Here is a 14603-nt window from a genome sequence, read left to right on the forward strand (position 1 = left end):
TTTTTTTCAATCCACTTAGTCAGTTCAAACGGTATTTGTTAGAAATATGTGATTATGCGGTGTCCCTAAATGCTACAGTGGTATTTATATTGCGCTGTTTAAGGAAATCTTGTTACTTTAGAACGTATTTACTTGCTCTGTAAGGTACACATGCTGTACAGTGGGTCAATCGTTGTGGTTGAAAATCATTTCGCGATCAGTATTGATGCTTGTAACCGGTCAAATAGAACACCTTTCAGCTTTCGTAACTTTCACGTAAGCTGGCACGACAGTGTGCACGTAGAGTGTTTCCCGATGTACGATCACTTACACGAGTAGTTAGTAGGAGGTGAGAGGATGCACGAGCAAGAAATTCATGCCTGTGGGGCATAATCTCTGATTCTGAAGCTCTTTGAACTATTTCTGGAGTTCTTTGGTCAGCGAGTCTATGGATTAGAAAATGGATGTTGTGGGTCCCAGCGGTGTGTTTGGGAGACGATAGTTTATGTTTTACGGAGTGTGTGAGGGGTCAACTAGTCAATTACTGAGTCCATTTTTGGCAAGTGAATGAGTGGGTGGTTCTGGTTGGCAACTACCGTGGACGGCAATGTGTAATACCACCACATACGATGGCAAATCTTCAGGCGCAAGCGACGCGAGTCTTGTTTCTCGATGGACAGGCAATAATATTGCAAAACGAAGCAGGAGACAATGCCTTCGGCGACCTAAACGCCGAACTGTTGCAACAGGCTTTACAAAGTGTCGGTGTAACACAGTCCGTCGATGACGGTGGCGCTGACACCGCGGTAGCCGCGGACGCTAGCTTTGTTGTTCCAACGAATGAGGCAACAGCGGTGGAGGTGACTGAAGCACTTCCTACCACTCTGGAAGCAGGCGGTGCCAGTAATTTCAGGCTGATTTTCCAGAACGATGAGGAATCCCAGGGAGCTGTGCGATTCATGACCGAAGATGCTGAAGCTTTGGGCCTTAAAATATTTGTCGATGGAAGTGAAGTGAAACAAGAGCAACATCAACACGCTCAACAAGATGTGCAGACAAACAGTTTGACCGTGAGTGAGAATCAGGAACAACACTCAGAGCATGAGCAGCAACAGGTGGTGTTCACTACCCCGTCTGGTGAAGTTGCTGCTGTAGTGCCTTCGTTTGAAGGTTGTGAAGTCAAAGAAGATGATGGAACGACTGCCCAGTTCCAGGTACAAAATTTATTGCTGTTTCGTTTCGCTGATTGTCTTGCACATAATATGTGCCAGTTGTTGATATGTAATTGTATGGTTTTATGTTTGAAACTTTTAGATTTTACTCATAGAAATTCAGTAGTCTGGATCCATGCAATATTCAGTATTATTTCCTCTGAAATAAGATGTGTCTAGTATCTCAAGAGTTTTCACATCCCTCGCATTGTTGTTTAGTGGTTTGAAGGATATTGATTTGTAGGCTGGTTTCCCCATTATTATGCCCTACTCGTTATATACTCCTGAGTGCTGTTTTTTAGTATGTGTAGCGAAGCAATCTGTAGTATGTCGCTTTGTCTTTTCAATCAACTACTGATAAACTTCTCTCCACGAATTTTGTCCATACTATTCTTGTTTTGATGTTAGACAGATGCGCGTGGTTTATAACTAGTGTAATTGATCACAGAGTGTGTTCAAAGTAGTTATATATATATATATATATATATATATATATATGCAGTGATACTACATGGTTGTAGCGCTCTCATTTCATTGTTGTAGACAAATTGAAGACACCTTGGCATCCCTCACTGGTTTTTGATTGTAAAAGCAATGGTGCCTATTGTTGGTATTTCGTTAACACAGATTCAAGATTTTCATTCAGGTTTTAAAGCGTGAGTGTATTTACTGTGGTTCAATGTATGTCAAATATCTTGATGAAAGCTATGGTGCTACCTTTAACAGATACTCTTCAGCATTGCTATGTTACCATTGAACCTCTGATGCACGTGTTAATGTTCAAGATGAGTATATTATTAAGAAAAGCAATGTATTTCATGATGTGCTGCATAATTGAAATTTGTGGTAGGCCCATAGGAAATTGAAACAGGAATCCATTCAAATTTTGTTGAAGAACTGCTCTCATATATGCATACTTTCTTGAAGATAAAGCTGACCTACTAGAATATTTGTAGTATGATAAGATTCAAAATTTCAGAAACCGAATTATTTTGTGTACTAGTGTTTTAGGTAATAAGCCTTAAATAATCAGAAAGAATGTCTTCCTGACTGTGGCTACTTGTTGTACCCTATATGTACTTTATTTGGAAACAAAAGGTAATGGCAAAACACAGCATGTGTACAAATTTTAGTTGCGACATTATGCACCTCCTGTTTTTACTAAAGACAACCTTTATGTGGAGGATGAATGTCGTTTTTCCTTCTGGTATTGTAATTTCCTGCAGCATTGTTTCTGCAATGTGGATTATTTACAACAAACTTCATAGGGAAGCAGTAGTTAGAATGCTTAACTCCTGAAAGAGATGTCCAAAAGATGATAGTGGGTAGGCATATTCTTTTAGTATGTTTCTGAGCAGTCAGGACTTTTTTTTACAGATGTGTTGCCCCAGGACGTTATTCCTTGTGACATTATCAAATGAAAATATGTCAACTTACTGATTTGACTCTCTCTAAGATTTGAACTCATTGTAAGTGCAAATATAGCTGTACTAAGTTGTTTTAAGTGTTCCCGAATGAGTCATTTCCAGTTTAAATCCTCATCAATATAGGCACCTAAGAATTCTGAAGTTTCCACCTTCCAATTTCCTCAGCGAGTGTTACACTTGCCATTGTTGTAGTATCCCTAATGAGCAGAACTGAATATGTTGTGTCTTCTTAAAATTGAGGTAGAGACCATTTGCAGAAAACAAGTCAATGATACTTTTACAAATTTTGTTTATCATTTCTTCTGTTTCTTTATGTATGCTTTGATTGATTACAATACTAGTGTCATCTACAGAATAACTAATTCTGCTTGTTGTGTATCAGATGGAAAAAATATTTACATATGTGAGGAACAATAGCTGACCTAAGGTTAAGCTTTGGGGAATCCCACACACAATTTCTCGTGTCGGAACAATGTCCTCAGACTAAATTCATTGAATTGTTAAGTAGAACTTTCTGTGTTCTTTTGGTTTACTATGACATAATCCATTGGTTGGTTCTACTGTCAATCCCATAAAACTTCAGTTTATGTAGGAGAATATTGTGATTCACACAGTCAAATGATGTAGCTACATCCCCCCCCCCCCTCTTTTATTTTTATTTTTTTTTTTTTGACTTGATTGTGAGTCAGCATAAATGGCATTATCAATAGAGCAACTCTTGTGAAATCCAAACTGAGATTCGTGCAAGGTGGTATTGTTGCTGAGATGAGATACTGTTCCAGAATACACCACCTTTTCTAAAATTTTGGAAAATGTCAGTAGGGAAAGTGGCCAATAGTTATTGACATCTCTCCTATCATGTTTCTTAAAGACAGCGAATGTTCCTCGTGGTCACTGTTCATGTAAAGGCAGTCTTCAGCACATCTCCTATTAAACATCCAAAAATCCCAGCGGATTAAAAAAAAGTCCCAAGTACAAGTTATGGGGTCGGGGTCACAACGGTATTGTCGCTATATTCAACGTTGTTATTGTGAGAGAGTTCAACAACTGTATACAATTAGATACTTAAGGTATCTCATTTATTGTTGTTCCATCTCAGTTGCACACATTTTTTATTTGATAACAGGTTTCAGTCACTCTGGGTTATCTTCAGATCTAAGGAATTGAATCAGAGTACTTTCAGTACCATGATCTGTTGTTCTGAGTAGACAAGATGGGTTGCTGATGAAATTCCTTTGGTCTGAAGATGATTGACAGTGACCGAAACAAATGATAAAATCAAACGTGGGTGATATTACTTTGTCATTCACATGTCACTTGCAGTTTTTCAAAGTAAATGTAGCATTAGACATTAAAAGTGTTGTAACATTGGCATGAGCAATTTGTATATGCGTCATATCAGGGAAACAGTTGGTTTGTGGACCTATGTTTACTAGGATTATTTGCTTGTTTCATTGTCCTGTATTTGCCCATTTTGTTTGTTTGGAATAGTTGGGGAAATACGAAAGCATCCGATTCCACCGATCAGCATTGACCCATGACATCACAAATATGGCGGAAACGACTGTACACTTATTCCTCCAATATAGCGCCCATGACGTCATTACGTAAACATGACAACAAACACGAAAATACATTGAAAAAAACACATGCAACTTCTACAAAAAAATGTAGGCTAATGAAACTAACAGGACAAGCGTGGGAAGTAGGGGGTATTAGGTTGGGGACAAAGTAAATATAAACAAATTTAGACACACACCACTATAGCAAACCGCACAAAACAATGAAAGAAATCTGTAACACAAAACTCCCCAAATTCCACTGAACACAATATCCTTTTTTCCCTTGACCTACATCGCTCAACAGGCAGCTCCAGATCCCACAAATTGGAATTTTAACACTTCTCTTGACTCGTATAGCTCAACAGCAACCCCCGATACTGGAACACCCCATTGGGATCAGTTGCCTTCACCCACATAGATCAACAGCGACTCCCGGTACCAAAAAACCCACAGTTACGACCACAAATTGGAATCTAAAACTTCCCTTCAGCTACATATCTGCAATCCAACACACGATACCAAATCACCAATACAACAAACCACACATCTCAGAACCACCCCACCAGCCGCAACAACACACAACAAATACACTAAAAACAAGAAAAATGAAAACTTACCACAACAAAGTTCTGGTGCCGCAACCTAGGTCAGCCACCACAATCATACACAGGAGCGCACGTGCACGCGCGCACACACACACACACACACACACACACACACACACACACACACACACACACCGAAAAAACACTCAAGCCACCAACACCCCAATCAAACCTCCCCCATCACCTCAAAATAAAATATCCATAAACAAGAAACAATCACAAAATACACAAATCTCAATAACACATGGCAACTCAACAAAAATTGCTACAATAATGCCCATCTGTCGACAGTATTCATCTAAATGAGACTGAAGGTTAGAAGAGCACCTCTTCCCCCTCCCAAGAGCTGACTTAAAGGCCCCCCACATCCCTTCTATGGTATTCATACAAGCCCCCGCCTCATAATTTTTAAACTCTAAACTATGGTTCAGCACTAAATGATTGTACCCCCCTCTCACCCAACCCGCTATAAGAAGAAAAAGTATCAGAAACTACAGTAGAACCCCGTTCTATAAACTCCTCAATTAACCCACTAATTCCCTCTTAGACCGTCCCTCCACAACCCTAAAAACACATTCTGAACACCCTCCGGTACAACGGCCCCCCGCACCCAGAGACCAACCACAGACGTACCCCTCCGATACTTCCTTTTCCCAAACTGCGACTTGTCCACCTCCCACCACAACCCCAGGCCCACCCAACTTACCCTTTGAACTCAGAACATACTTCACGACAAAATGAAAACTGGTCAAGGGCAGTCCTCTCATGCACACCAGTCTCATGGACGCAAAAACTGTGAGACGATTTATAACAAAAGTAGTACATCAACAACACAATCTCGCACATGCCCAACCTAGATTTCCCGAACCAGGAACCTCGACTATCCCTACGGCACCACCACATATAAGCGTCCCTGGTCCGAGACGCTGGAACTTTTGCTTATGTCATATGCCCACAAACAGCGCACTTCAGCACCTCCGCCAACAGCCCAAACAGCTGCATAAATTTTATCTAATCCAACCGAGTCTCCCCCATCATAGCATGCAAGCGTACACTATTAATTTTATGTGTCATACCGATACTAACAAGAGCAGCAAAAAATTTATTTACTCATATTAACATATGACCTACAGCAAGCAACACTACAATAACTTTCATACAAAAATGTTAAATTGTTAACTCACCCAAAACAATTCCTCCCCACACACAGCCGAAATGAGAACCAACCAGAACAAGCAGTAACACCAAACTGAACCCAATACACCACACAACGCAAAACCTCTAAACACACCACCAGAGGTCACAACGAACAGCAACACGACACCTACAAACACACTACACTCACAAACTAAACTCTGCTCCGTCGTGGCGTAACACACCACGACAGCCTTACGTCACGGGTCAATGCCAAGGGGTGGGATCGGACGCTTCGGTCGACCCGTAGTCAGACATCATTCATATAAATGATTTAGCAGGAGATCTGAGAAGCTCTCTTAGACTGTTAGCAGAGGATACTGTTGTTTACCGCCTGCTAAAGAATTGCAAAATGGTTTAGACAAGATGCTACAAAAATTTATGATGCATCCTAAACATTGAAAAGTGTGAAGTCATCCACAAGGAGTCTAAAAATAGCTGCTAAATGTTGTTAGGCCTACATAAATTTGAAGTCTTTCTAACCAATTCAGTACCTACAGATTAAAATTATGAACAAGTTAAACTGGAACCATCACATAGAAGACATTATATCGAAGGCAGACCAAAGACTACATTTCATTGGCAAAACACTTAAAAAGGTGCAAGAAGTTACTAAATGGACTGCCTACGCTGTGCTTGTTTTTCCGTTTCTGGAGTGTTGTTGCACTGTATGGGACCTTTACCTGATGGGATTAATGGAGGACATCAAAAAGTTTCAAAGAAGGGCAACTCGTATTATACGGGAAGTGACTGGTAGTGGTGCCTGGTATCAGCAGGAGCTTGTGGGTTAGGTATCCAGATGTATGTTAGCAAGTTTGCTATGGCACTCATTAAAACTAAAGCGATTTTCATTGTGCCAAGTCATTTTCACAGATTAGATCACCAACTTTCTCCTCACGATTATCAAAATATTTTGTTGACATCCGCCTACATGGTTAGAAATGATGATCATATTAAAATAAGAAAAATGGGAGCTCGCGCAAAGAGATTTAAGTAACCATTTTTTTCCGCATGCTTTGTGAGGCTGGAACAGTTTAGAAATGCTTTGAAAATGGTTCTGTAAACTGTTTCCCAAACGGCTAAGTGAGCACTGCAGAGTAATGCTGTAGACATTGATGAACAAATAAACCTTTCCCTGATAATGGGACTGTTTAGGAATACAACATCTCAGAAATGGTTCTTTGTGAATAGTAATCCAATGGTGAGACCTGCTGTCTTGCTCCTTACCATTTTGCCAGTGACAAGCTACTGTGTGAGGCAAGTTGTGTTGATCTCACAAAGGTAACCTCCATAAATTTTGACACTTTAAATTAGGCATCTGATTAGTCATTCGGCCTTGCTTGACTTGTGAGTTTCAATTTGGCAATTACGTTATGGTAGCAAGAACTCTCTGTCTTACCTAGATTCAGAAACAACAGATGTAGATTTTTTGCAGCTACTTAATTTTTATTTTATTGATGATACTTAGCACTGAGGTACCTTGTATCCACACATGTGAAAAGCAAATTACTGAGGATGTTGAACAGTATTATACCAAAAGATAGACTTAGCCAGAGGGGGGCACAGTCCTGGATGAAATTAGAATTATATATTAATACCTTCAGCTGCTGATGGGCATTGATACGTATCAACGGGGACAGGTGAAAATGTGTGCCCTGACCGGGACTTGAACCTGGGATCTCCTGCTTACATGGCAAATGCTGTATCCATCTGAGCCACTGAGGGCACAGAGGACAGTGCGACTGCAGGGACTATCTCACGCACGCCTCCCGTGAGACCCACATTCTCACCTCCACACATTACATTCATAGTGTCCCTACCCAACATACTCATTAATTGTGGAAGACATTCTTACCAAGTCCCATTAGATTTGGGGTAATATGTGTGCATCTGCACAGGAGGAGGAGGTCATGGCCGGTATTGCCAGTACTTTATACTTATATGGATATGGTGTCTGTTCTTTCGGGCATAGTACAGAAGCTACAATATAATCTCTAAATACAGAAAAGCCTTTAACATCAGTATGTTGTTTTGTGTCATTTTATTATAACAAGTCATACAAAATACAATGTGTTTTCAAGACATCTTCAGTGTGCCAGTGCTTTGAAGCTGTATATTATTACAGTATAAACTACAATGATGTAATCGAAAGTGGTGTCTCTTAGAGTCTACTTGTGATGTAAATGTGGTCTTGCATCTCATTTATCACATTCCTCTCAAATGAGCAAAAATCTATTGTACCTGATTCCACCTTTCATAGTTGAAAGCATTGTGGAACATGAAATGACACATTCGAGGGATTCCTCACCATAAAAGTCTTCCTCACATATTGTTCGACAAATTGTATCTCTATTTTCAAATTCGGTAGCTTTATCCTAAAGCATTACCTAATCCAGGGATGCACATTTGTCTTCTCACTGCAGTCTCCCAGCTACTTACACCATCAAATCGTGTCATTATGATCAGTTCCTTGTGGTGTGACATCTATTGCCTGTATATTTGACACAGGAAAGATAACATAGCCACTTTATTTGTAAATATATTAGTGTAACAAGTGCTTCTTGTTATTCACAAGTCATAGTAAAGTGCATGGTGAGTGCGGCATTGTACCAGTATTATCAATTTTCTTTCCTATTCTATTCACAAATAGAGCAAATACTTCTGTTTGCACTCAGGTGACTGTTAGCTTTTCTTATGATACCTGGGGGACGACGACGGTTCAATCCTGCGTCCGGCCATCCTGATTTCCCTAAATCGCTCCAGGCAAATGCTGGAATGGTTCCTTTCAAAGGGCACGGCCGACTTTCTTCCCTGTCCTTTCCTAATCCGATGAGACCAATGACCTCGCTGTCTGGTCTCCCTCCCCAAACAACTCAACCCTCTTACGATACCTGATGATGATGATGATGATGATGATGGCAAGTTCCTAGCAGAGGTGGTTTGCCATTGCCTTCCTCTGACCATAATGGGGATGAATGATGATGATGAAGATGAAGATGACATACCACCACCCAGTCATCTGAAGGAAATTTTATTCGGATACAGGTTTTCTAAAATTGCCAAACATTGTTGTGCTAGAAAAAAGATTGCACATGCTTTCTATGAGTATTTCCCTTCTCTGTTCTCAAAGGAAATGATTCATTGAAATTGCAAACAGGAAGAATTAACAAAATGATACTGATATGCTCTAGATGGGATACAAGTAATGGAAAAAATAAACATAACCATTCATCTTATAGTTAAGAGGTAGACAGGCTTATAAGAAAGATAGAAATTGTTGCTACCCAGCCATCAGCATATTTTCCTTACATCTAAATCTACATTAATAATACGCAAACTAATGTGAAGTGCATGGCAAAAGGTCTTTCCCATTATACCTGTTAGTTAGTTTCTGTCCATTCATTCGTGTATGGAGGGCTGGAAGGATAACTGCTGAACACTAGAATGGCAGAGTTTTTGACGTTACTAAAATGCCTAAAAGGGGTCATTTTGACCCATATAAATTATTTCTATATTTGACGTGAACAAATACTTTATTTTACTGTAGGTTAATCCCTAGTTGATTGTGAGATACAATGATTATTTAACATTACTTACTTATGTCAATAATAAAAATATCTTACTGACAAATTGTTGCTCATGTTAACAACCTTCCTATACTGCAGGCTTTCGTATGATACTAATTGTAGAATCTTCTAGGCACCCTTTGTGTGTATCATTCATATTATATTAACATGTGTTGTACTTGTTACTCAGTTCACTGGGATCTTCTAGACTCATTTACTCATTTAGCACTGATGATTTCTTTTTTACATGCACATTTTCCTCATATGCCTGTGTGGCACTGTAAGACAGTTGTCAGTTATCATGTGCCTTTGCAGAGGCTGATTTCACACTTCTTCCACTTTTGAGATAATTTTGGTCCAGTGTCCTTCGATATTTCTTTCTGTTCTTTCGTTCCCTTGTGGTATGTGAATTGGTCATCTCCTACATGCGAACTTTGTAGTATATTTATGAGGCATATGATCAGCTGTGTCCACCCCATATTTTCTTGCATTGTGAAATGTTATAGTTTCAGGTTTCTTCTTTCCTTCTCTGCTTATTACTACTTTGCGTACAGTCAAGGTGCAGTCTGTATTGGCAGTCTGGTGCAAGTTGGTAGTGGGTTGTTTTTCAGCATCGGGCTTTGTTACCTCATGAGAAATTTCACAACTCTTTTCATTATATCAAATAATGAAGTTTTTTTTCCCTTTGAGCTTTTTAGCAAACTTATAGAACATGAAAAAGTTGTCTATCATCATGATTCCTCTTTGGTTTAGAAATGGGTCCATGAAACACAGAACCATGTACTATTTGGGAGGTTACTTGTCTCTATGTGTGTCCTTTTTTCTGTCATATGAGAAAGTATTACATATATGCTTTTTTGCTACATCGGAAGCAATCCAGAATTCGAGACCACATTTGTCAGGTTTGTTGGGCATGGTTGGAGTGAACCTCCATCTTGTTTTGGTTGGTAACTGTGGCTCATCAATGATTATATTTTCTCCAGGGCAGTAGGGCAAATACTGTTTTCCATGAACTTTCCCAAATTTCAGGTATGAAAGCAGATTTGTTAGCTGGCTTGTCACTCAGCTCAGCTTGATCATCAAAATGGAGAGAAATTGGAGAAGCTCCTGAAACCTGCTCCTTTGTGGCGAAAGGAAGCCCTGAAGAGTTGGACCAAAAACCATCTTCAGACATACATTTTGTACATACGACACCCTGACCATATGGGTGACAGCTATCAATTTTTTCCAGTGATGTGGTCAAATCGTGTGTTTATTTTTTATTACCCCCTCCCCCCTGAACATTTGGTTGTATTTTCTTTCTTCATGAGCATAGCATTGCTTCATCAAAAATAAGGTGGAAGGCACTGGAGACAGTCCACTTGTTGACGCATAAGTAGTGGAACCTCCTCTCTCCTTTAGAACATACGGAGCTGACCTCCTCCTAGAAGATGACAGATTTGAAATCTCCCACTACATTCCATCCCTAGTGATAATACAGAATTACAGAAGCATCCGATTCCACCCATCTGCTTTGACCCATTACATCGCCAATATGGTAGAAATGACCATTCTCAACATCTCCATTATGCCACCTATGGCGTCATTACATAAACACAACAACAAACACAAAAATACGTATAAAACCAACAAACACATGTTGTTGTTGTTGTGGTCTTCAGTCCGGAGACCGGTCCATTGCAGCTCTCCACGCTACTCTATCCTGTGCAAGCTTCTTCATCTCCCAGTACCTACTGCAACCTACATCCTTCTGAATCTGCTTAGTGTATTCATCTCTTGGTCTCCCTCTACGATTTTTACCCTCCACGCTGCCCTCCAATGCTAAATTTGTGATCCCTTGATGCCTCAAAACATGTCCTACCAACTGGTCCCTTCTTTTTGTCAAGTTGTGCCACAAACTCCTCTTATCCCCAATTCCATTCAATTCCTCCTCATTAGTTATGTGATAGATCCATCTAATCTTCAGCATTCTTCTGTAGCACCACATTTCAAAAGCTTCTATTCTCTTCTTGTCCAAACTATTTATCATCCATGTTTCACTTCCATACATGGCCACACTCCACACAAATACTTTTAGAAACGACTTCCTGACAATTAAATCTATACTCGATGTTAACAAATTCCTCTTCTTCAGAAATGCTTTCCTTTCCATTGCCAGTCTACATTTTATATCCTCTCTACTTTGACCATCATCAGTTATTTTGCTCCCCAAATAGCAAAACTTTACTACTTTAAGTGTCTCATTTCCTATTCTAATTCCCTCAGCATCACCCGACTTAATTCGACTACATTCCATTATCCTCGTTTTGCTTTTGTTGATGTTCATCTTATATCCTCCTTTCAAGACACTGTCCATTCCATTCAACTGCTCTTCCAATTCCTTTGCTGTCTCTGACAGAATTACAATGTCATCGGCGAACCTCAAAGTTTTTATTTCTTCTCCATGGATTTTAATTCCTACTCCGAATTTTTCTTTTGTTTCCTTTACTGCTTGCTCAATATACAGATTGACTCCCTTCCCAACCACTGCTTCCCTTTCAAGTCCCTCCACTCTTATAACTGCCATCTGGTTTCTGTACAAATTGTAAATAGCCTTACGCTCCCTGTATTTCACCCCTGCCACCTTCAGAATTTGAAAGAGAGTATTCCAGTTAACATTGTCAAAAGCTTTCTCTAAGTCTACAAATGCTAGAAACGTAGGTTTGCCTTTTCTTAATCTTTCTTCTAAGATAAGTCGTAAGGTTAGTATTGCCTCACGTGTTCCAACATTTCTGCGGAATCCAAACTGATCTTCCCCAAGGCCCACTTCTACCAGTTTTTCCATTCCTCTGTAAAAAATTCGTGTTAGTATTTTGCAGCTGTGACTTATTAAACTGGTAGTTCAGTAATTTTCACAGCTGTCAACACCTGCTTTCTTTGGGATTGGAATTATTATATTCTTCTTGAAGTCTGAGGGTATTTCACCTGTCTCATACATCTTGCTCACCAGATGGTAGAATTTTGTCAGGACTGGCTCTCCCAAGCCCGTCAGTAGTTGCAATGGAATGTTGTCTACTCCTGGGGCCTTGTTTCGACTCAGGTCTTTCATTGCTCTGTCAAACTCTTCACGCAGTATCTTATCTCCCATTTCGTCTTCATCTACATCCTCTTCCATATCCACACTATTGTCCTCAAGTACATTGTCCTTGTATATACTCCTTCCACCTTTATGCTTTCCCTTCTTTGCTTAGAACTGGGTTTCCATCTGAGCTCTTGATATTCATACAAGTGGCTCTCTTTTCTCCAAAGGTCTCTTTAATTTTCCTGTAGGCAGTATCTATCTTACCTCTAGTGAGATAAGCCTCTACATCCTTACATTTGTCCTCTAGCCATCCCTGCTTAGCCATTTTGCACTTCCTGTTGATCTTATTTTTGAGACGTTTGTATTCCTTTTTGCCTGCTTCATTTACTGCATTTTTATATTTTCTCCTTTCGTCAATTAACTTCTATATTTCTTCTGTTACCCAAGGATTTCTACTAGCTCTCGTCTTTTTACCTACTTGATCCTCTGCTGCCTTCACTACTTCATCCCTCAAATCTACCCATTCTTCTTCTACTCTATTTCTTTCCCCCATTCCTGTCAATTGTTCCCTTATGCTCTCCCTGAAACCTCTGGTTCTTTCAGTTCATCCAGGTCCCATCTGCTTAAATTCCCACCTTTTTGCAGTTTCTTCAGTTTTAATCTACAGTTCATAACCAATAGATTGTGGTCAGAGTCCACATCTGAACCTGGAAATGTCTTACAATTTAAAACCTGGTTCCTAAATCTCTGTCTTACCATTATATAATCTATCTGATACCTTTTAGTATCTCCAGGATTCTTCCATGCATACAACCTTCTTTTATGATTCTTGAACCAAGTATTAGCTATGATTAAGTTATGCTCTGTGCAAAATTCTACCAGACGGCTTCCTCTTTCATATTCACCTGCTATGTTTCCTTCTCTCCCTTTTCCTACTGACGAATTCCTTCACTACCTGAATAATTTCTTTTATCTCATCATACATTTCCTCAATTTCTTCATCTGCAGAGCTAGTTGGCATATAAACTTGTACTACTGTAGTAGGCATGGGCTTTGTGTCTATCTTGGCCACAATAATGCGTTCACTATGCTGTTTGTAGTAGCTTACCTGCATTCCTATTCATTATTAAACCTACTCGTGCATTACCCCTATTTGATTTTGTATTTATAACCCTGTAGTCACCTGACCAGAAGTCTTGTTCCTCCTGCCACCGAACTTCACTAATTCCCACTATATCTAACGTTAACCTGTCCATTTCCCTTTTTAAATTTTCTAACCTACCTGCCCGATTAAGGGATCTGACATTCCACCCTCCGATCCGTAGAATGCCAGTTTTCTTTCTCCTGATAACGACATCCTCTTGAGTAGTCCCCACCCGGAGATCCGAATGGGGGACTATTTTACCTCTGGAATATTTTACCCAAGAGGACGCCATCATCATTTAATCATACAGTAAAGCTGCATGCCCTTGGGGAAAATTACGGCCGTAGTTTCCCCTTGCTTTCAGCTGTTCGCAGTACCAACACAGCAAGGCCAATTTGGTTATTGTTACAAGGCCAGATCAGTCAATCATCCAGACTGTTGCCCTTGCAACTACTGAAAAGGCTGCGCGCCCCTCTTCAGGAACCACACGTTTGTCTGGCCTCTCAACAGATACCCTTCCGTTGTGGTGGCACCTACTGTACGGCCATCTGTATCGCTGAGGCACGGAAGCCTCCTCACCAACGGCAAGGTCCATGGTTCACATCTCCCTCCAAAAAAAATAATCAAAGTAACGGGACCAGTGTGGGAGTTTGTTTTTTTTTTTTTTTTTTTTTTTTTTTTTTTTTTTTTTTTTTTTTTTTTTTTTTTTGGCATGGAACAAACTAAATATAAACACGTACAGGCACACATCACTATCCCAAACCACACAAAATGACAATATAAAAACACCACAAAATTCCCAAATTCTGCTACACTTACAATATCGACAGGAACAGTCATTTCCCTCCACCTAT

At 39.9% G+C, this 14603-nt stretch overlaps 1 protein-coding gene across 1 annotated transcript in view; it reads left to right on the forward strand.

Moving 5' to 3' along the window:
* The first annotated feature begins 407 nt into the window (after positions 1-407).
* The window catches only part of LOC126292114 (uncharacterized), a 132028-nt gene continuing 117832 nt past the window's right edge, over positions 408-14603 (forward strand). Inside the window, exon 1 of the mRNA XM_049985940.1 lies at positions 408-1193. Coding sequence (XP_049841897.1) covers positions 609-1193 — 585 coding nt within the window. The 5' untranslated portion in view covers positions 408-608. The remainder of the gene's footprint in view (positions 1194-14603) is intronic.

Source organism: Schistocerca gregaria, chromosome 9 (genome assembly GCF_023897955.1).
Source record: "Schistocerca gregaria isolate iqSchGreg1 chromosome 9, iqSchGreg1.2, whole genome shotgun sequence".
NCBI classification, from domain to species: Eukaryota; Metazoa; Arthropoda; class Insecta; order Orthoptera; family Acrididae; genus Schistocerca; species Schistocerca gregaria.